Below are 23,727 nucleotides of genomic sequence, written 5' to 3'. Positions count from 1 at the left end.
TTCAACCCCCCCAAAAATCTATGTGATGCCTGAAAACGGATAGGATTTGCAAAAAGTAATCAACACAAGTGCATTCTTTTTTTCTAAATCTTTTTACCTAAATCCAATGACATGATGACCTTTTTTGTTGATTTCACATTGAAATCATGTTAGTTGACAACTCAACCAAATGTAAATGAAAACTAGACGTTGAATTGACTTCTGTGCCCAGTGGGACAGGTCTAAGATGTGAAGACATGATCGCCTTAAACGGCAGTTTGCTACATTTATTTGTTTTGTTGGATTTAAAGTTCGAAAAAATAAAATAATGTCTTCAATTTCATCGTAAAATATTGATTGTACAATTATTAGCAATAATTGTCTACTCTTTTGTCATTTCTATTCAATATATCGCCTTAGTTTAAGATAAGATATTGTTATCTAAGATACAATATTGTATGTGTAAAGTGAAACATTTAATAGCCTCGTCATAAAAAACAAATGAATAAAACACAGCAAATGCAATTCTGACCCTTTATTGTCAAAAACAGTTTTCCACACTAATAATCCTTGCTGTCAACATGGCTCAGCTTAGTGTGTGAAGAGGCCAGAGTGCTCTGGGCAGGCTTGAGCCAGGTCACAGGGGGTTGGGTGTCAATCCAAGGAACACAGGTGGGGAGAATAGGGAGACTAAGTGCTTTAAGGGACAATTGTAATTACTCACAGCCACAAAAAAACGTTCCTGGTCCCAGATCTGTTTTGCTAACTCCTACATTCATGGTCATTGTCAATGACCATAGGAGTTGGCAAGACTGCACAAACAAATCTGGGAATTAGGCTCCTTTCATAAACCATTCTAATAAAATAAACAGTTGAAGAAAATCGGATCCTCTAATGGCAGTGTGTTCAATCGATCAGTACAATAGTCATCAAGGGTGAGGGGGTCAGGTTGGTGAAGGATAAAGGGTTAGAGTTGTGTACGTTTTAGTGTAGAGGAGGGTGGTTGGGACTGGGGAGTGGAGGTATGGTCAACCCTGTTCTCCTGGAGGAAGGTGTTACAGGTGCAGAAGATGCCGTAGAAGCTGGAGGAGAGCCCGGCGATGTCTGTGGAGATGTAGGGCAGGACCTCGGGAGATGCCTGGTTGAAGTAGGAGATCTAGGAGAGCCAGCACAAGGATAGGAGTTAACATCATCGATAACGGTGCAATCTGTCATGTTCATTTTCCCAGTGGAAATTCAAGGTACTTCAAAGCAAAAGGCAAACAATGACTTTGGTTTAAAAACAAGTGCAGTGGGAGAACTTATGAGCAGACCTACAAAATGACAGTTTACACACTTTCTTACCTTGGAGATATCTTTGGAGACCTCCAGGATGCTGAAGCCGGCACACAAAACCTCTCCCCTGTTGTATCCCTCTGTAGGAGGGTGTGTGGGTAGAGTGACCGAACGCAGAGCAATAACATAAGGGTCCCTTGGAAAGGCGCAGAAAAACATTGTCACTCAATCGCTTTCACTCGCATTGGTCTCCTCTCTTTTTTTCTGCCTGTCTGTGTCTGTCAGTCTGCCACTCACCCGCTGTCACACGGTGGTCTCCTGGAGGCTAGGAGGATGAAGTCCTGGACCTTCCCTCCCTGATCGGCTGAAGGGCTGTTACTGGCCCCATCCTGGCTTATGGAAGGAGTCACCACGCGGTACAGAAAGTCATCATCGTTCACCCTAAGAATCAGCTCACACCTCCTGCACAGGGAACGTCATGAAATCAGGAGAAGCCAGTCTGAGACATTACACTGTAAATGTGGGGGAGGCCGCTGTGTACACTCGAGGCCTTATACGCCACCTGAGAGAGTCCAGAGTGTGCGTGCATACAGATACCCACTCGTAGTTTGGGTCCCACTCCACTCTCTTGCTTAAGTCAGAGAGCAACATAAAGGCCCTCTCAGCTGGGATGTCTACCTCCGTCTCAACCTTAAAACTCAACACCTGCTTCTGCTCCAGGGTGTACAGGCTCACCTGGTGGACAGAGGAGGATTACATAAACCAGGATTAGAGCCCTTAGTTTAACATGGGCCCCGAGTTTTTCCTAGTTCGGTCATGTGATCGAGAAAAATTCAGGGCCCCCTTGGCCATAACCTGTGGTCCACTCTGCCTTGTGGTTAACCTAAAAGAGAGTCTCAAGAAAGCTCACCTTGTTTTTCTCAGAGTTTAACAACCAGTTGTTTCTGGCGGCCAGCATCTTCAGAGCAGACACGTTGTTGTAGCTGAGGTACACCTGTAGCCGTTCACGATACAGTCAGTCAGTTGTTACTACTATCACAGACTACTATCATATTACTACTGTATGTGAATAGGAATTGTTCCACTATTCACATTTTACACTAATTTAGCTTCAAACACGGTAAGTGCAATGTTTTCATTGGGACAGTTAGACATGACATAGCACTTTTGCAATCACGTTATCACCCCGGCGATATGGTTTATATCTGATTTCACGGCTAACGTGATTGGACAGTCCATAAAACCCGGCACACGTATGAACTTTGGTTTTTACTCGTGACTGAGACATGCTTATTATTCTTCATCTTTCTTGACCAGCATTTCAACTCCTGTCGGTACTGTTTACCTCTCACGTCTAAGTTGTATCAACTGTTATGTTAAGAGAGAACCCGAGTGAGAACCAAAGCTTGTAGTCAGTGAGTACATGGAGACATTTGGGGCCCCCCCTTCTCCTCCTTTACCTGGTTGCTGAGGTCCCACGGTACAGATAAGGGCACCTCTGTCTGCTTGCAGGATATTATGTACTTCCTGAATAAACACCAAAATATATATTGGCATCTCTGTTTTGTGCCCTAATTCCAATTATGATCTAGATTTTGCAGTAATGTTAACAAATGGGCTCATCTGTTCACCTGTCGAGTCTGATCTTGTTTCTAGCGATGGCCTCCTGGTAACGTCTCATTCCCTCCTGTCAGTGAGATTCAGATCAGACAACAGGACAATATTGTGAAAATTGTTTAAAAATAGGGCCCTTAGTTACTGTTTCTAACATTTTTAGTTAAAATGTGAACATTTATCTAATCTTGATCAGTTGTGAATGAGCATCAGGTGACTGACCAGCGGTTCGGGTCGTATCCTTGGCAACGTGCATGGCTTGCCTTCCTGGTCGCGGATTTCGAAGGTCATGAAGGCGCTGTTGATGTGTCTCAGAGGCTCCTCCCCCTGATAAGCCTCCGCACACACGCCCACCTCCATGCTGCGACATCACGGGGACACTCACGTTACCATCTCAGGTCAGCAAGTCAGATCCAATGAAAGTTAATGAGTGAAACTTGAACTTATTAGAGATTGATCAATCCATTACCGGTAACACTTTAGAATAAGGTTTGTAAAGGGTTTATAGAGGGTTTATAGAGGGTTTGAAATTACACTTTTTTTTATTATTCCAGGAATTAAGGCCTCATCTGAAGATCTCAAGTCATATTTTGGGTGTGGTTCGGAGAAATCCCTGACTTTGTGAGATCTGCCCATCTGTGAAACCGATTGAAAGAAAGACGACCTGGAATGTGCACAGAATTCTGTGTTGACACTGACATCATGTGACAGTGCGTCAATTTCTATTCTGACTTGTAATGTTAAAGGGGATCCCTCAGGAGAATGGCCAGAAGGTTTCCACTTTCTTTTAAGCTATAAATATTGGTAGGCCTAACTCAATGCATGATCCGTAGGTTTTCACTTTCCTTAGAAAAGGTATCTTTTCAGCAGTTATAAATGTTGGTAATTCATTTGTTAATGGACAGTGGATTGTCACTTTAAAATAAGGTATACATTTTGCAGTTCTACATGTGGGTAAAACATCTATAGATTATTTGAGAGTTCACTCAGAGCTTAGACATACACGACCAAAAGTACGTGAACACCTGCACGCCGAACATCTAATTCCAAAATCATGGGCATTAACATGGAGTTGGTCTCCCCTTTGCTGCTATAACAGCCTCCACTCTTCTGGGAAGGCGTTCCACTAGATGTTGGAATATTGTGGCGGGGACTTGATTCCATTCAGCCACAAGAGCATTAGTGAGGTCGGGCACTGATGTTGAGCGATTAGGTCTGGCTCACAGTTGGTGTTCCAATTAATCCCAAAGGTGTTTGATGGGGTTGAGGTCAGGGCTCTGTGCAGGCCAGTCAAGTTCTTCCACACCAATCTCGACAAACCATTTCTGTACGTACCTCATTTGTGCACGGGGCATTGTCATACTGAAACAGGAAAGGGCCTTCCCCAAACAGGTTGCCACAAAGTTGGAAGCACAGAATCATCTAGAATGTCATTGTATGCTGTAGCGTTAAGAGTTCCCTTCACTGGAACTAAGGGGCCTAGCCCGAACCATGAAAAACAGCCCCAGACCATTATTTCTCATCCACCAAACTTTACAGTTGGCACTAAGCATTCGGGTAGGTAGCGTTTTCCTGGCATCCACCAAACCCAGATTTGTCTGTCCGACTGCCAGATGGTGAAACGTGATTCATCACTCCAGAGAACTCATTTCCACTGCTCCAGAGTCCATTGGCAGTGAACATGAGTCACAACTCCAGCCGACGCTTGGCATTCCGCATGGTGATCTTAGGCTTGTGTGCGTCTGCTCGGCCATAAAGCTCCCGACGAACAGTTATTGTGCTGACACTGCTTCCAGAGGCAGTTTGGAACTCAGTAGTGAGTGTTACAACCGAGGACAGACAATTTTTATGCGCTGTATGCTTCAGCAATCGGCAGTCCCATTCTGTGAGCTTGTGTGGCCTACGACTTCGCGGCTGAGCCGTTGTTTCTCCTAGACGTTTCCACTTCACAATAAAAATGACTTAGAGTTGACCGGGGCAGATATAGCAGGGCAGAAATTTGACTAACTGACTTGTTGGAAAGGTGGCATCCTATGACGGTACCACTGAGCTCTGCAGTAAGGCCATTCTCCTGCCATGGAGGGTGCATGGCTGTCTATGGAGATGGCATAGCTGTGTGCTCTATTTTATACACCTTCCAGCAACCGGTATGGCTGAAATAGCCAAATCCACATACTTTTGTGGGTGTCCACATACTTTTGTATATATTGTGTACTTATAGGCAGTATTGGGTACTCATCACTACATACATGAGAAGATTCAACACTTTGTTAAACATGTCCAGTCAATGAATGCTGGGTATGAAGACCAAAACTTTCCACGTTGTGAGAGGATACCTCCACTGTTTCACCAACCGAAGGTAATACGGTTACCATTTCGCACCAGAGCGTTCACCATACTGTCAAAGAGAAGTGTGTTGACATCATCTGGAAAGGGGTAACATGTTAGGAATGATGATTGAATAATGTCCTGGAAGTAAATTTGGCCGGGGCATCAAGGTTGCAAAGGTGGGTCCAGACACCATGAAAACCAACCTCTTCTGTTTCTGGGACAAAGCACCAATGCATCAAAAGTAAGAAAATAAACTCTTGTTCAACTGTGCAACTATTGAAAATAAGGTTGCATGATGACACATAAGGGTCTCTTTATAAATGGTTAATAAGTGGAGGTAAATACTGGCTCAGTATTTGGCAAACACTGACCTGTTATTGCACTATTTTGACCAATGCGATACAACAATTTATTAATGGTTTATAATGCATTCACAAATGATCAAATAAATTGTTAATAACTTTTATAACCCCTTTACAAATAGAGCCTTATCGTAAAATGTTCCCCTGATGACTCACCCAATAACATGAGCACAAGTACTCCCCCATTGATTTGAAAGACTCAAATACAACAACAACAAAAAAATCACTGTCAAACCAATTTATGATTTTGCTTTATACAGTAAATGATCTAAAGCTCACCTGTTCTTGAATGCATTGTTGACTATGGCTTTGAGGACCAGCCGGTCGCCCACGTGTGAGGGACCCCTGAAATGGAACATGTCTATGCTCTGCAGGGTGGGGTGAGCGTTACACAGACGACTGGAGAGGAAGAGGATGACACAGAGGAGTAAAAAAAAGAAGAAAAAAGTCATTTAAATGTCATACGTTTTGTTTTATCTGGAATCAATGTGTAATAACATTACTATACTCGGGCTAGTGTCAAAATACGACCATCGCACTCTCCCAAAGGTTTGGTTGGAGTATAAAACTCCCCCAATTAATCTAGCTATGCAAAAATGTGATAGGTGCCCAGTCCAAAAAATAGTTTATGAGCGCAATCCTATCACATCTTTGCGTATTTAAGAGAATTACAGATGGTGTGCATCTGGTGTGGGTGTTATACCTTGCAGCGATGGTAGCCACGTTCTCCATCCAGGCCATGATCTGTCCTCCGAACGTGTTGACCTGGTGGTTGGCATGAGTGGGAAGAACCAACTCAACACTCTCCACCCGTGTCCTCTCTGCTGGCACCGCCTTCTCAGCCTCCTGGACCTCCACTAAAACACACACAGGTTATTACAGAACGTGTCAGCATACACAAATTCAATATTACTCAGCATGACGAGTCATACCCCATTACAGTTCCTGTAGTGGTGTTAGTCCTCCCGCAAAGGTCAATGCCACAGCGACTGACCTTGTTGGAAGGCCCTGTTAGCGAGCAGGTCCTTCATGATATCAGCGTGGACGAGCCTCATCCTCCTCCTCTCAGCTGCTAGACTGTGCTCCACCTGCTCCGCCTGTGTACAGGGGACCAACGGACGCAGCTGCACCTGTAGAGTGGACACCCGCAAAGTCAAGTTAATTGCCGATTACAGCAGAGAGCAGACACACACTCAACATTACTCAGCAGCAACACTTAAACGTCAACCCAGCATCTTTATAAAGGCACTCTCTCATCCAGTACCACCTTCCCTCCCGTGGTGCGCTGGCTGACAAACGTGGCAACCGCCCGACACACACTCCAGTGGGTATCACTGAACAGGTCTTCACAGCTCACCACGATTCCAACCTTTAGACACACACAAAGCATCACAGTAGATATCAAAATCACCTAAATTTAACTATTGCGCAGTTGGAAATCAATCCGTTTGGATTTGGACTGGGTATATGTCATAGGGTTTGAATGTGGCCCTGACCTCCATGCTGGTGTTGAAAGCTCGATTGACTTTGGCCTTGATGTTGACCACCTGTCCAACCCTGAAGAAACACACACACACACACACACACACACATCCTTAAGTAAGCCATACTTTATCAGCAGTAGTTGTCATTAAGAGAGAATGCACACAACAAAATAAGGCAACCTAACAACCCAGACACCTACCCAATAGTGTGTTCAAAGTGGATGTCGTCGACCGAGACAGTGACACAGGGACACCCAGCATGCCTTTCAGCTGTGGTGAGTAAATAAATAATGAGGTTGTACTTCCTGTCTAGAGAGTGCAGATTACAGTTAAGAACAGACTACTGTTCAACATACTATACATAGTGTGCCAAGCTTAGGGCTCTCGTGAGTGCAAGAGTCACTTTCTTTTTGTCACAGCAGCACATCAGTAGGAAAAGTGTGACCCTTCAGTCCCGGGATACTGTGCATTAGCCTAACCCGACTATGTTTTCTCCCCCTAAACAAAAGTGACAAATTGTTATGCCAGAGTCAAAGAGTCCACAAAGTATATTTCATCTGTTGTTATAAGCATAGCCTATTACTCCAGATGGTCAGTAACCGTGGAGTACTCAGACGTCAAGTAGCAGTGGAGTACTCAGACGTCAAGTAGCAGTGGAGTACTCAGACGTCAAGTAACAATGGACTACTCAGACGTCAAGTAACAATGGACTACTCAGACGTCAAGTAACAATGGAGTACTCAGACGTCAAGTAACAATGGAGTACTCAGACGTCAAGTAACAATGGAGTACTCAGACGTCAAGTAACAATGGAGTACTCAGACGTCAAGTAACAATGGAGTACTCAGACGTCAAGTAACAATGGAGTACTCAGACGTCAAGTAACAGTGGAGTACTCAGACGTCAAGTAACAGTGGAGTACTCAGACGTCAAGTAACAGTGGAGTACTCAGACGTCAAGTAACAGTGGAGTACTCAGACGACAAGTAACAGTGGAGTACTCAGACGACAAGTAACAGTGGAGTACTCAGACGTCAAGGAACAGTGGAGTACTCAGACGTCAAGGAACAGTGGAGTACTCAGACGTCAAGTAACAGTGGAGTACTCAGACGACAAGTAACAGTGGAGTACTCAGACGACAAGTAACAGTGGAGTACTCAGACGACAAGTAACAGTGGAGTACTCAGACGACAAGTAACAGTGGAGTACTCAGACGTCAAGTAACAGTGGAGTACTCAGACGTCAAGTAACAGTGGAGTACTCAGACGTCAAGTAACAGTGGAGTACTCAGACGTCAAGTAACAGTGGAGTACTCAGACGACAAGTAACAGTGGAGTACTCAGACGACAAGTAACAGTGGAGTACTCAGACGACAAGTAACAGTGGAGTACTCAGACGACAAGTAACAGTGGAGTACTCAGACGTCAAGTAACAGTGGAGTACTCAGACGACAAGTAACAGTGGAGTACTCAGACGTCAAGTAACAGTGGAGTACTCAGACGTCCTAGAAACATCACCGCTGGTTTTACCTGTGAAGATAACGCTGGTCAGTGTCACCAAATATTACAGTGTTACAATGTGTTGACATTTCATAGTGAGAAACTATGCCATCATTATATACGCAAAGAGCTTCCTGAGCATGATGTGGACATGTACGCGATATTATGACTCATGTCTTAGTAAAAGTTTCTCTTAGGTTTCATAGCTATGCAACCTAATCATGTCTTAGTAAGGAACTTCAGTCCCATTGCCCTTTAGTGTTCTTAGTTTAAACCTGCGTTGCTGTTCTTCTCCATTTGTGTTCGGTCTTTTGTCAAGTTCTGAGTTTTGTCTGGACCCCAGGAAGAATAGCATCTGCTTCTTCAACAGCTAATGGGGATCCGAATAAAAATCCTTAAAATTATCATCCAAAAATGGACCAATAAGCCTATTCCCACAAGCCCACTGTGAGCAAGAGAACACACACCTGACAGACAGGCTGTAGAGTCCATCCATTTGAGCAGCTCTCCCACGCTGAGCTCCTGGCGGTGGTTGGCATGGCAGGGCATCACTATCTGGCTCTTCTTCACCTCTGTTGGGTTCCTGTACTCCTCCCCATTTTGGTGTCTGCTCATTTTAGGGGTCCCGGAGATGCTTTCTCTAGGAAAAGACATATGTTAGTTAATGCGTTTCATTTGGGTGACCTAAAATGACCAACATGTTACCCATAAAAATAGGCTATAGCCAGCAAATACAGAAATACCTACCATCTCAAATTAAATATAGAATATGCTTTATAATTCCTGGGTTTTATAATCCCTGGGTCTTCAAAGGGTTAAATAGAAAGAGCAGTAGCAAAGTTAACTGGCAGTAGAGCTCGCCTGCTCCATGACTCACCTGAACTCAAATATACACAGTAGGTGTGACAGATTCTTGCGCAGTGCCAGTGATTGCAAAATCTTGTTCTGCTATAGGAGCTTCCCTTAGACAGCTAAGTAGCAGCAATGCTAGTTCATTCTATTCGACAGCTGCAAGTACCGTCGTAAAAAACGTAGCAGCACATTAGCTAAATTAAATCTGAGCTACCAGCATGAATGGACACTGCACTAGTGATCGCAAAGGTGGCTAACTGCAGAGAAAAGTTCACTCCAAAGTACAAACATGAAATCAAAATGCCCACGCAGCAGTGGAATCAGGATACGACGACGATAATTTGATTTCGTTTATTCATTTACCTCAAAAGGTATAACACGCACGGAATATTTCGAGATTGGGTTTTTCCAGATCGCGTACTCTGCCCATGCAGTTTCGACAACCTCCGACGCGCTTCAGGTGGTTATGATATTGTGGTCGGACCGTTTTAGTGACTGTGGGTAGGACGTGACGCTAACACCCTCCACATTTTAAGGTGGAATGGATCATTTCACCGGCATATTTCAATGTATCTTGAGTACGACATGTAGTCAATTTTAATTGTGTGACATCTGTAACCACTCAATAAGTTATGGAAACATTTTTTAATTTTTTTTATAATGTGTTTATCATAATTACATAGAAATATAGACGCAACATGTGAAGTGTTGGTCCCATGTTTCATGAGCTGAAATAAAAGATCCAAGAAATGTTCTATTTGCACAAAAAGTTTTTCTAAAATTTTGTGCACAAATTTGTTTACATCCCTGTTAGTGAGTATTTCTCCTTTGCCAAGATTATCCTTTAAAATGACAGGTATGGCATATCAAGAACTTGATTAAACAGCATGATCATTACACAGGTGCACCTTGTGCTGGGGACAATAAAAGGCCACTAAAATGTGCAGTTTTGTCACACAACACAATGCCACAGACGTTTCATGTTTTGTGGGAGACTAAAATTGGAATGCTGGTCTACAGGAATGACCACCAGAGCTGTTGCCAGATCATTTAATGTTAATTTCTCTCACATAAGCCACCCCCAACGTCCTTTTAGAGAATTTGGCATTACGTTCAACCGGCCTCACAACCGCAGGCCACGTGTAACCACGCCAGCCCAGAACCTCCACATCCGACTTCTTCACCTACGGAATTGTCTGAGACCAGCCACCCGGACAGCTGATGAAAATGTGGGTTTGCACAACTGAATAATTCCTGCACAAACTATCAGAACCCATCTAATCTGCATGCTCGTTGTCTTCACCGGGGTCTTGACCTGTTGCAGTTTGTCGTCGTAACCGACTTCAGTGGGCAAATGCTCACCTTCGATGGCCACCTGCATGCTGGAGAAGTGTGCTCTTCATGGATGAATCCCTGTTTCAACTGTACAGCGTTGTGTGGGCAAGCAGTTTGCTGATTCCAAAATTGTGAACAGAGTGCCCCATGGTGGTGGTCTGGTTATGGTATGGGCAGGCATAAGCTACAGACAACAAACACAATTGCATTTTATCAATGGCAATTTAAATGCATAGAGATACTGTGACAAGATCACCAGACATGTCACCCATTTAGCATATTTGGGATGTTCTGGATCGACAGCGTGTTCCAGTCCCCACCAATATCCAGCAACTTCGCACTGCCATTAAAGAGGTGTGGGGCAACATTCCACAGACCACAATCAACAGCCTGATCAACTCTATGTGAAGGAGATGTGTCGCGCTACACGAGGCAGATGGTCACACCAGATACTGTTCTCTGATCTACACCCCTACCTTCTTTTTTTTAAGGTACAGTATCTGTGACTAACAAATGCGTATCTGTGTTCCCAGTCATGTGAAATCCATAGATTAGGGCCTAATTCATGTATTTCAATTGACTGATTTCCTTATATGAACTGTAACTTAGTAAAAAATATTTAAAAATTGTTGGATGTTGCGTTTATTTTCGTTGAGTGTAATTCAAAACCACAAGTCCGAGGGTAGAGAAAGACAATCAAACGTTTGACTATGATGAGATAGATTATCTAGGGTTTCTGTATTTTCAGATATGACAGTATTGACAATAGAAATGGGAAGGTTATTGTTGTTGTTCAGGCGCTGATTTTTGCAGCTCACACAGCTCCGTTCAGATAAAGGGACAGGAACCTCAGGAATATTTTAGACTTGTACCCCGACAGACCTGGAGGAATCTGAAGAGGCAAAGCAGAGAGATGAAGAAAAACCTGGTCATATGTTTTCAAATAGCTTTTGTATAAAAATCTAAGTTACTAAGTAAAAATGGATTCACTGTTACTATCCATTTCTGTTTCTAACAAATGTGTGACAATTGTGGGACCTGTAAAACTGCACAGCTGTACAGTGTATTTTGTAACTGTTAGATTATGTCCAAAATGAAATCTAGAATCGGCTTCCTATTTCGCAAACAAAGCCTCCTTCACGTGCTGCCAAACATACCGTCGTAAAACTGACTATCCTACCGATCCTTGACTTTGGCGATGTCACATTTACAAAATAGCATCCAACACTCTACTCTGCAAATTAGATGCAGTCTATCACAGTTTTGTCACCAAAGCCCCATATACTACCCACCACTGTGACCTGTATGCTCTCGTTGGCTGGCCCTCGCTTCATATTCGTCGCCAAATCCACTGGCTCCAGGTCATCTATAAGTCTTTGCTAGGTAAAGCCCTACCTCAGCTCACTGGTCACCCTAGCAACACCCACCCGTAGCACGCGCTCCAGCAGGTATATCTCACTGGTCACCCCCAAAGCCAATTTCTCATTTGGCCACCTTTTCTTCCAGTTCTCTGCTGCCAATGACTGGAACGAACTGCAAAAATCACTGAAGCTGGAGACTCATATCTCCCTCACTAACTTTAAGCACCATCTGTCAGAGCAGCTCACAGATCACTGCACCTGTACATAGCCCATCTGTAAATATCCCATCCAACTACCTCATCCCCCATACTGTTATTTATTTGATTTATTTTGCTCCTTTGCACCCCAGTATCTCTACTTGCACTCATCTTCTGCACATCTATCATTCCAGTGTTTAATTGCTATATTGTAATTATTTCACCACTATGGCCTATTTATTGCCTTACCTTCCTTATCCTACCTCATCACACACTATATATAGACCTTTTCTATTGTATTATTGACTGCATGTTTGTTTATTCCATGTGTAACTTTGGTTGTTTGTGTCGCACTGCTTTGCTTTATCTTGGCCAGGTCTCAGATGTAAATGAGAACTTGTTCTCAACTAGCCTACCTGGTTAAATAAAGGTGAAATAAAAATTTTAAAAAACGTCAGTCAAATCCTATGCATCTGTAGGTGTATTGACTGGTTTTGCTGACAGATAAACAGTAGTATTACCTTTATGGTTCTGCTCCTGGTAGACCTGGACACTCTGCAGGTCGATGGTGGGAGAGATGGGATAGAACGTCTCAAGGACGTGGTCGGATGTGCTTTTGACCTCCTCCTTACCAGCAAGCATTGGGAGAGGGGCCATGCTCTTGAGCAGTAGCCCGTTCTGTTCTCACACGTGGAACAAGTCTTCACCTGGGATGGAAAAGGGGACCAATAACAGGTGCAATATAACGGCTAAGCTATTGATCAATGTCTGTAGTAATTTATGGCTGGCAGTTTACAAACCTTTTTATTTTGTGTGAGCATTTACCCACCTTTAGCAGGAAAATGCATTCAAAGTAAAGGGAATGTTTCTTTACTTACCGCGAACGGCGATCAGCGTATACCCAACTTTTTTTTTTTTACCACTACATCGCTGATGGCTGGGATTCAATGCAAGTTGCGTTAAAGTGCAGCGCACTAAACAGCAAACAACGCGCCTTTAAAAATGCATTTTCCCCTGACGTTCGCGGACACTGCACTACACATGTACACATGTCGGCTGAAGCGTAATTTACTATTAGAAGTTTGTTATATTGTGCTATAACACCTTGTATTGAATCCGGGCCTATACTCCCCTACATATTTATCTGGACAGTGAAGATAAACTTTAAATTTGTCTTTATACTAAATGTCGCTCTAACTTTAAATACCGTCTCCATACTTATTTGCGGGTATTTTCATACATGTATTTTTTAACGTTTAGAAAATACTTTATGTCAATGTCAAGTGTCCACGTGTGTGTATAAGCACATGTTTATGTGAGAAAAGTCATAAGGTGTAACTAAAATAAGCATTCGGAGTCACCAGAAATTCCGGTTACACCATATGCCGGGGGCGGCAGGTAGCCTCACGGTTAGAGCGTTGGGTCAGTAACCGACAGGTTGCTAGATCGAATTCCCGAGCTGACAAGGTCAAAATATGTTGTTCTGCCCCTGAACAAGGCAGTTAACCCACTGTTCCTATGCCGTCATTGTAAATAACAATTTGTTCTTAACTGATTTGCCTAGATAAATAAAAGGTTCAATTAAACAATGAATCACAATATGGTTGTACTGAATGATGTCAATATGTTTGTATTAAGTTATTCATCTACAGGTTTTTGTAGGATAAGGGTGTTTTATGTCAAAAACATTTTTTTATCAAGCAGCTAATACTGAAAATATGTTTATGTAAACAACTACTAACCTATCTATCTATATTAATTGAGGGTCAATTTGCACATGCATTTATCGTCAGGATTCGGATTACTGCTAACTCAATTGCAAATAAGCCACAGAAACCCAGTCGTTCTACTTTGGGGGGAGTAGATGTAACAATATAACTTTAGTCCGTCCCCTCGCCCCTACCCAGGCTCGAACCAGGGACCTTCTGCACACATCAACAACTGACACCCACGAAGGATCGTTACCCACAAAAGCCACGGCCCTCGCAGAGCAAGGGGAACCACTACTTCAAGGTCTCAGAGCGAGCGCGCACCACCACTAACTAGCTAGCCATTTCACATCGGTTACATAGACAGCAGTCTACGATCGGAGGGAAGCCAGTCCTACGCCACCATATCTGACTCGCTTAGACATAATGAGAGAGCAGTATGGACTCACCTGGAGTCTGTCCTAAGAGATGTCAAGAACAAGAATCCACAAATCATGACACTCCACATGATGAGCTACGGTCCCATCACCCAATACAGAAACAAGGACATGTATCTACTTCGCACTCTGCCACATAGTTACGGATTCAAACAAATAACCTGGAACCTTTCTGAAAAAGGCCCACGGGAAGGGGGCATCAGATGGCATGTGTTCACCACACCTTCCCCCTCGGATACTTTGTTGGATCGAACAACAGAAATGGAAGTGAATGAGGACATACAGCTCACTCAGCTTACACTTTCTACCAATCCTCTTTAACAAACCATCTCCCTTTTCCCCCAACATTTTTAAGTCATTCGAAATGAGGGGTCATCCAATGAAAAAACAAAGATATTTATTATACTGTAACTTATAATTTCCTTAATGTTGAATATTTGAGACCACACAGTTAATCATGTTTTTTTGCTTGAAATAATGGTCCGAAAACCTTAATGATTTGTCTATTTCAGGCACACCCGTTGCTGACAGGTGTATAAAATCGAGCACACAGCCATGCAATCTCCAAAGACAAACACTGGCAGTAGAATGGCCTTACTGAAGAGCTCAGTGACTTCCCATGTGGCACCGTCATTTTTTATTTATTTATTTATTTTACCTTTATTTAACCAGGTAGGCAAGTTGAGAACAAGTTCTCATTTACAATTGCGACCTGGCCAAGATAAAGCAAAGCAGTTCGACAGATAAAACGACACAGAGTTACACATGGAGTAAAAACAAACATACAGTCAATAATGCAGTATAAACAAGTCTATATACAATGTGAGCAAATGAGGTGAGAAGGGAGGTAAAGGCAAAAAAGGCCATGATGGCAAAGTAAATACAATATAGCAAGTAAAATACTGGAATGGTAGTTTTGCAATGGAAGAATGTGCAAAGTAGAAATAAAAAAATAATGGGGTGCAAAGGAGCAAAATAAATAAATAAATAAAAATTAAATACAGTTGGGAAAGAGGTAGTTGTTTGGGCTAAATTATAGGTGGGCTATGTACAGGTGCAGTAATCTGTGAGCTGCTCTGACAGTTGGTGCTTAAAGCTAGTGAGGGAGATAAGTGTTTCCAGTTTCAGAGATTTTTGTAGTTCGTTCCAGTCATTGGCAACAGAGAACTGGAAGGAGAGGCGGCCAAAGAAAGAATTGGTTTTGGGGGTGACTAGAGAGATATACCTGCTGGAGCGTGTGCTACAGGTGGGAGATGCTATGGTGACCAGCGAGCTGAGATAAGGGGGGACTTTACCTAGCAGGGTCTTGTAGATGACATGGAGCCAGTGGGTTTGGCGACGAGTATGAAGCGAGGGCCAGCCAACGAGAGCGTACAGGTCGCAATGGTGGGTAGTATATGGGGCTTTGGTGATAAAACGGATTGCACTGTGATAGACTGCATCCAATTTGTTGAGTAGGGTATTGGAGGCTATTTTGTAAATGACATCGCCAAAGTCGAGGATTGGTAGGATGGTCAGTTTTACAAGGGTATGTTTGGCAGCATGAGTGAAGGATGCTTTGTTGCGAAATAGGAAGCCAATTCTAGATTTAACTTTGGATTGGAGATGTTTGATATGGGTCTGGAAGGAGAGTTTACAGTCTAACCAGACACCTAAGTATTTGTAGTTGTCCACGTATTCTAAGTCAGAGCCGTCCAGAGTAGTGATGTTGGACAGGCGGGTAGGTGCAGGTAGCGATCGGTTGAAGAGCATGCATTTAGTTTTACTTGTATTTAAGAGCAATTGGAGGCCACGGAAGGAGAGTTGTATGGCATTGAAGCTTGCCTGGAGGGTTGTTAACACAGTGTCCAAAGAAGGGCCGGAAGTATACAGAATGGTGTCGTCTGCGTAGAGGTGGATCAGGGACTCACCAGCAGCAAGAGCGACCTCATTGATGTATACAGAGAAGAGAGTCGGTCCAAGAATTGAACCCTGTGGCACCCCCATAGAGACTGCCAGAGGTCCGGACAGCAGACCCTCCGATTTGACACACTGAACTCTATCATAGGATGCCACCGTTCCAAAAAGTCAGTTTGTTAAATTTCTGCCCTGCTAAAGCTACCCTGGTCAACTGTAAGTGCTGTTATTGTGAAGTGGAAACATACATCTAAAAGCAACAACGGCTCAGCCGCGAAGTGGTACAAGCTCACAGAATGGGACTGCCGAGTGCTGAAGCGCGTTAGAAAAATGGTCTTTCCTGGGTTGCAACACTCACTACCGAGTTCCAAACTGCCTCTGGAAGCAGGCAGAGAGACGCAAACGCTGCCTTCTCCGATGGGCCCAGAGAGCAAATCAAATGCACTTTAGGCCTACTGCTCAGATGACTGTCTGCAGCACTCTGGGCCTGCCGGGAAGGCAGAGTTTACACCTTCAGACACATGAAATGGTTCAAAATAGCAAAGAGATGCTGTTTTTATGAGTGAATTCATGTTTCAGTCCTTACTCAGCACTGTCAACACTTTGTATTCAACACTTTTATAAGCCATAAAATGTGAGTTCTTCCTACTTCCACTCAGCGCCTCAACTAGCACAGCAGCAGTAATGAATGAGTAGGAAAGTGTTGTATTCGCGAAGGTGACAAATAAACTGATTTGATGCGCTCGTTTTGAGATCAGAGCGAGAGCTGTATGTAGCCACGTGTGCACATTTTGTTCATGGACAAACTTTTACTATTTTATCTGTGGATTAATTGTCGGAGTAGAGGACCTTGTACATTTAAGGTAAAATAACCCAATGTTTATATCCCTGGACAAATTAGTTAGCAACAGCAAGCTAGCTAAATTGCCATACATGTTTAATGATTTTCGACCTGTCCCCAAATTAATATAGTTTGTTTTGATATTTCAACCAATGTGACCTGATCGCGTCTGGTGTGGATGGACGAAAATCAACATGCGTCAGTGTTCACAATAAACGCGCGTTGGAAGTTGCACATGACGTTAAAGTTTGCTCAGAAAACCTGAAATTTGCACCGGGAAAAAATGGAGGGAACTTTGTGTGAGACAGACACATTGCTATTTTTTTTTCGATTGGCTTAAGGCATGAGTATGCGGAATTGATGAATACACAAATACTCAGACAAACAGTGATATAGCGTACTGTAGCGCCCTCGACAGGGAGATTCTGTAACAAATAGCATTCTTAACATCAATCAGACGGATAGCTACCAAATAGATTTGTTTTCCCTCGCATCTAGCTGCCTGATACAGCTGGCCAGTTGATCGTAATGTGGGATGAATTATACAGCTAGTTAAAGGTAGCTGCAAGTCCAGTGGCTAGCCAGGAGTTCGTATGAAATGTATAGGCTACTCTCCGGTGAACAACACTGCACTTTGTCCACTGCCAGTCTTATCCACAGCTTACTGAACACGGTTGTTTGAATACATTCCATAAAGTACATTGCTTGGTGTATGTTTTTAAGCATACGAAAACATCCCCTTTGCCAGTCAAACATTTTAAGCACAATTGTTTCAGTGGTTTAAACGACGGGATGGACACTGCTAATATTCGTAATAGCGGTGTTAAAAACATCGTCACTCACATCTACCACGTTTACTGCTCCACCCGGATCATAAACACGGTGAAATAAACAGTGAAATTAGCGAAAGGGGGGGGCGAGAGCGACTTCGCTTCCTTTACTTCTTCTTCGATGAGGTTTAAAGGCGGTTGGCATCCAAACACTTTTGCATTACCGCCACATACTAGACTGGAGTATAACTCCCTTATACTTAGCTTGAAAATTAAAATAAATCAACAAAAATACCTTACACTCAAACGCACCACCCTACTCCACTAGTCCTACCTCAGGCCAACAGCTTGAAAGGACAGGACACCACCACTCAACACACCCTGTAACTCTTCTGACAATTCTTGTACACCCAAATACCTCTCTGCAGCTGCCACCACAACCTCATTTTTCAGCGACTTGTGTTCCATCCCTCCAGTACAGTTGATAACCATTTCTATAAACACTAAAAATCTAATCTTACTCAAGCATATATCACTTGTTGATCTATCTCTCTGTACTCGTACAGATATACTACTCACACCACTCCTTTCAGGATCCCTCCCACCCCAACCCATCTTCCTCTACTTTCTTCACTGCCTCAGCATATGACAACTTCTGCACTACTCTAACCCCGGAAACCTCAACCTGCCTCTCTCGCAACTGACATTTCTGATCCCCAGCCCTATGGGCACTCTTCCAATTAACACATACCATTACTTTCCCCAATGCTACCCATTCCTTTGTCTCATGCCCTTCTGCACACTTCTCACACCTAAGAACCTCCTTCGTACACACTGCTGCCACATGCCCATAAGCTTGACACCTGTAACAACGTAATGTATTAGTATCAGAGAACTTCACCACACCTACCCCCTCCGATACTTCGCCCTCGTTCACTTCCATTTCTCTTTCTACCAATCTTCTTTAACAAAACATCTCTATTTTCCTGCCATTTTTAAACGATTCAAGCTCACCCTCTTCCTACCCCTCTCTCTCTTCAACCTCCTCTGCCTCTCTTTTTCCCTCATTCCTCCTTCATATTCCAAGTATGTCTCCTTATGATAATACTGCACTTCTCCTGACATACATCTTATTCTTGCCCTCTCAAGGGATGCCATTTTCCTCATCTCCAGCGTGTCCAGTCCAGACACAACAACGCGTCCCTCTGCACAATGAATGGACCAAAATTAAATAATTTGTTTCGCACTTCAGCAGCAGCAGGCATCAGTAAACCACTAATAATACTACTATTTAAAAACCATATCTGCTAGTAATCAAAAGAGGCCAGTTCTGTAAATCAATGGGCTTCACGTGAGGAAATTCTCATTTCCTTAACACAACGAAAATCACTATTTCACAACACATTCCCCCCAGAAGTGAAAGAGGAAGTGACAACTTTGAGAATTTTACTTCTGGGTAAACAAGATAAGTAGTACGCTATTTCATATTGATGAGCCTAGTTTTATACCCTTTACAGAGATACAATATCAGTTAATCAGGGAAAGAATTGCTGCTTCAGAATCATCTTTTCAAGACAAACGATTTAACACTGTCATCACAAAAAGGGTTTGGATTATGACAATGGTATGAATGATAGAATGGAATGACATCATAAATAAGGAGTACCCAAGAAGAGACACAGCTGTGTTCTTCTTCAGATCACCTCCATATATCCCTGTTTTGTGCCAACAAGACATGCAGGAGGCAGAGATGGCAAGGAGTCAACAGGAGAAGGAAACAAAGGAGAGACAGAAAGAGATAGAGAATTTCAGGGTACAAGAGGATAAGACAAAGGCAGAAAAATATGAAAGAAAAACAGGACAGAAGACATGGGGGAACACAGATATGGAGAGTGTGCAACAGGACAAAGAGAGGGTCCAGAGAAAGTTGGAGCCTGCTGTCCCTGTGCTAAAAGCAAGGGTCATTGAGTGCAAGCCCAGGCCGAAACCAGACCTGATACCTGAGTATGGACTCGAGCCCAAGGCTGACCCAGCACCCAGGCCCAGGGCTGGGAAGGCAGACATGGAGCTGCTGGACATTGAGGATGAGGAGTGTGAGGATGAAGAGTTGGCTCTCATGGGCAACAAAAAGATTATGCGTTCCTCAGATCTGGAAGAAGCCCAGTATGAGCTTCAAAAGGAGGCCAGGCGTAGAGGCCAGGCCGAAGCCATCAAGAAATGTTACAGACACAACGGCTCTAGTAATATTAGTAAAGAAGACAGCGCACCACCTATGAATGTTGCCAATAGTAAGACGAATGGAGATATGGAGGGAGGAACCTGTTCCTCAAACAGTAATCAGGCAGACGAGAGAACTACCAAAGTGGACAGCGTGACTGGGAAAGTGATTGGCTGGGTGAACAGAAAAGTCAAAGAGAGAAACGAGAGAAAGATTGCAAGAACATACTGGAGGGAGGAGACTCAAAGTGATCAGTTGTACATAAACGGTGTGGTGGTTTGCAGCCGTGCCCAGCGGGAGAGAGAAAAGAGGGCAAAACTCCTCAAAGGTGAGAAAACCAGACGGAGGCTGGAAAGACGCTGGCAAGAGTGGGAGAAGAGGTACAGGAGAAAGAACACGCTGAAGAGGGTACAGAGAAATGGGCTCTGGTACAGGGAGTTGGAGGACAAGAACAGCAGCCAGGGTAGTCATGAGGAAAACTCACTGCCTGATGGAGCAGAGGAGGCTGACGGTGATGAAGAGGTGGAATACCTTTTAATGTATGGGCCCTGCGACTGTGAAATCTGCAGGGACGGATACACATGTCTCTGGTACAGTTATGACAAGGAGGAGACAGACCCCAAGGAGGCTAGGAGCAAGAGGAGGAGGATAATCAATTGGATCAATACAAGAGTCAAAGAAGATTATCGCAAGAGAATCAACACAACCTATAACATCCAGAGTTTAGTATGCAATGATTATGCCATTTACGGAAACGCCATCCTTCGCCAATGGGACCTACAGAAGATCATACGGCGGGAACTCGTAAAAAAGGAGGAAAGAAGACAAAGGCTGGAGAAGCGCTGGAAGGAGTGGGAGAAAGCAAGGGCTCAGAAGATAAAAACAATTCTTCAGGAGAAGAAGGCAAAGGAACAGGTCAGGCTCAATAGGCTGATAGACCTGAATCTAGAGGCAGACCAGAAGATCAAGGAGTTCATTGCTGCCAATCCAGGGATCCAGTCCCAGTACCCTGGAGGTCATACCAGGATGGAGATGATGGGACGTTGGGACATGGGCTACCAGAGGGAGGAGACTCAGGGCCAGGAGGGCAGAGTAGGGCCTGCTACTGTACAAAAGTCCACTGCACCTCTGCGGACCAAGAAAATAACCAAATGGCAGAAGTTGCAAAAATGGTAAAGAATAGAGCTAGAGGGGAGCTGAATATGAGCTGTACTACTGGTGACAACAGTAATTTATGTGAATTCCTCAATAGCAAAAATGTCATGGTGGAATAATGTTCACATTACCAAGATGCTAATTTATCTCATCGTTTTTGCAGGTTTTACACGATCCAACTGTGAAAAGTCCAGCCCCAGAATGATCATATGAAAGTTATTTCCTAATAAATATTTTGGAAGTAAAATGAAAATCCAAACGGAATCAATTATATACGGATCCTATCAGATACTATTCCCTCATAATATGGTACATTGTTATTTCAAAACCAGACACTTAAAAACAAAGACGTAGTTCATTTTGTTGCATATATTTCAAAATGTAATTTAATGAAACAAAATTAAAAGAATGTTAATAGATTTTTTGTGAATGAATACTGGTAACCAAAGCAGGCAATCTGAGAAGTGTCCAAAATGGCCATCCCAAGGCATATCGGTGAACAATATTTTCAGAATTATGAAATACAAAGTTGCTAATTTTAAAAGAATTGCAAAATGATTCCGTCAAGGGCAATAGAGTATTCTTCCTAACAAAGATGTCTACATATGTTTCAGGATGTTGTGTATTCCTGGAAATGGTCTTCATGTAAACATTACAGTTTTGAAAACATAGCTTCTTTCTCCCCAAAAAGTAGTATCTTGGCACCAGTTACCATGGGTATTTCTGTACTGAATGAAATATTACCACTACCTTTTTAAAAACATGTATATCTTTATTTCCCAAACACAATTCAACAATCACTTTGTATTTGAATTATTTTAGGCATATTTTAAACATAGGCTTATTACCTAACAAACACTTAGTACTTAAAAAAAAACTTTTAACATAGACCAGGGGCCTGTTGCACAAAACTAGGATAAGGGATTAAGCCAGGATATCTTGGTGATCCTGGCTCAATTGATCCGTAATCCGGTTGCACTAAAGATGGATAGGGGGCAGGAGGATATGTTATGGTATAAATTACCATGGAGATTTATTCTGTGGAGCTAGCCTGCTCCAGACCAGGCTAAATTCCAGGATCTATTTAATCTCATCCCTAATGTCAGTCAGCAGTCACCACAAATGGAAACCAATAGTTATTTCACTGCTCACTATACATTGTTATCACATATAACTAGACCCACTGTTATTATTTAAACGTTTGTGATCATTAATTTCAATGATTTTGGATAAAAAATGATTCTTAGATGATGTTGCTATCATTAGATAATTTACAGTTTCCCATAGACTATAAGGCTATATATAAAATGATAGAATATTAGGGCCACAGAGGGGAAAAAAACACAAGTCATAATATTGTAACCAGTTGTTTTAAAGGAGGACAGTTGTTAAAATGACAGATGTGGGGCATTTCGTGAAATTGTACTTCAGTATGGTTTCATAAACAAAGACATGCTGATGTGCCAGAATATTAAGTATCACATTGTCATAAGTATCAAAACTGTAAAAACAATGTAGCTTTTCTGCATTTATGACTTTATCCTTTTTCTTCAGTGTGGCCCTAGTACTCTGTCATATAAACAAATACACATTCCATATGAATATAAAAACACAATGTGTAACATTATGTTCCTTTATTGAATAAGGACAAAACAAAGCAGGTAAACCATCAGCTCCTTTCGAAACTGAAGTCACAGTGACTCTACAAGATGGAAAGCACAGAATCCAAGCATATTATACAAAATGATACATACACATTCAAAGGTCTGTATATAACACACCCTGCATGTCTGCACACTAAAATAAATGCAGGACAAATCCATACACATCAACTGGACAAATGAATGGATGCAGTAGCCTCCCTGCAGCCTTGTATTACACACAGTATACCGCACAAACATCATAAGAGGCCAAATTCGTCAAAAAACGAACCCAAAAAAACGTATATTCCTCTGCCACCGCAGGACATATTTAACCAAAATTGAAAGCACACATACTAACTAAAATAATTCAACACATATTGGTCCCTCAGCGGCCGACCACTGTCGTCATCAGGGAAGATTGCCGGATTGTCCCAGTCCATGGCTGGTGGCACTCTGGGGGCCCTCTCCTTCCTCAGGCAGGCCACATTGTGGAGGACAGCACAAGCCACAGTAATATCACATGCCCTAACAGGGCTGACCCTTAATTTGTGAAGGCAGTGAAAGCGTGCCTTCAGGAGGCCAAAGGTCATTTCAACTCTGGCCCTGGTCCTGGCATGGGCATGGTTGTAGGCCTGCTGTGCTTCCTGGGGGTCTGTGAAAGGTGTCAGGAGAAAAGGCTGGCAGCCATACCCCCTGTCTCCCAGCAACACACCAGAGAATTCACCTGTCAACACAAAATCTCATCATTACTACCTCAAACACAGTGATAT

General features: G+C 43.0%; 2 protein-coding genes across 12 annotated transcripts; one reads left to right on the top strand and one right to left on the bottom strand.

The window, feature by feature from the left end:
* Nucleotides 1-499: 499 nt before the first annotated feature.
* On the bottom strand, nt 500-18,517 carry LOC109874464 (acyl-coenzyme A thioesterase 11). 11 transcript variants are annotated; one of them, XM_031809990.1, is made up of 18 exons: nt 18,360-18,517; nt 12,810-12,995; nt 11,613-11,622; nt 9,011-9,183; nt 7,246-7,315; nt 7,058-7,118; nt 6,829-6,930; nt 6,556-6,691; nt 6,265-6,418; nt 5,841-5,960; nt 3,091-3,229; nt 2,886-2,941; nt 2,715-2,781; nt 2,165-2,248; nt 1,856-1,989; nt 1,552-1,716; nt 1,324-1,450; nt 500-1,135 (listed from the first exon to the last, which is right to left on the bottom strand). In XM_031809990.1, the coding sequence occupies exons 2-18, from the start codon at nt 12,943-12,945 to the stop codon at nt 947-949; spliced, it is 1,923 nt and encodes a 640-aa protein (XP_031665850.1). In that variant the 5' UTR covers nt 12,946-12,995; nt 18,360-18,517; the 3' UTR covers nt 500-946. The 11 variants fall into 11 exon arrangements, with proteins under 11 accessions (XP_031665850.1, XP_031665854.1, XP_031665851.1 ...); XM_031809994.1 differs by having other exon boundaries at nt 9,421-11,622; nt 18,360-18,515; XM_031809991.1 differs by lacking the exon at nt 18,360-18,517 and adding an exon at nt 18,015-18,315.
* Nucleotides 18,518-19,365: 848 nt separating this feature from the next.
* On the top strand, nt 19,366-21,733 carry LOC109875173 (trichohyalin). Its single transcript, XM_020467398.2, has 2 exons — nt 19,366-21,331; nt 21,478-21,733. The coding sequence occupies exons 1-2, from the start codon at nt 19,572-19,574 to the stop codon at nt 21,497-21,499; spliced, it is 1,782 nt and encodes a 593-aa protein (XP_020322987.1). The 5' UTR covers nt 19,366-19,571; the 3' UTR covers nt 21,500-21,733.
* The last annotated feature ends 1,994 nt before the right edge of the window (nt 21,734-23,727 follow it).

The sequence above is a fragment of the Oncorhynchus kisutch genome, linkage group LG30, assembly GCF_002021735.2.
Source record: "Oncorhynchus kisutch isolate 150728-3 linkage group LG30, Okis_V2, whole genome shotgun sequence".
NCBI classification, from domain to species: domain Eukaryota; kingdom Metazoa; phylum Chordata; class Actinopteri; order Salmoniformes; family Salmonidae; genus Oncorhynchus; species Oncorhynchus kisutch.
Note: the sequence above shows the minus strand (reverse complement) of the source record. Positions and strands in the feature narration are given on the sequence as shown.

Bases quoted from the DNA above. Each gene is read 5' to 3' on its own strand.
- LOC109874464 (XM_031809990.1), bottom strand. From the start codon at position 12,945: ATGGCCCCTCTCCCAATGCTTGCTGGTAAGGAGGAGGTCAAAAGCACA. The intron at 3,230-5,840 runs GTGAGCTTTAGA...GTGATGTCGCAG, and splicing joins AACAATGCATTCAAGAACAG to CATGGAGGTGGGCGTGTGTG. The intron at 1,451-1,551 runs GTGAGTGGCAGA...CGCCTTTCCAAG, and splicing joins AGACCACCGTGTGACAGCGG to GGACCCTTATGTTATTGCTC.
- LOC109875173 (XM_020467398.2), top strand. From the start codon at position 19,572: ATGATAGAATGGAATGACATCATAAATAAGGAGTACCCAAGAAGAGAC. The intron at 21,332-21,477 runs GTAAAGAATAGA...TCGTTTTTGCAG, and splicing joins TGGCAGAAGTTGCAAAAATG to GTTTTACACGATCCAACTGT.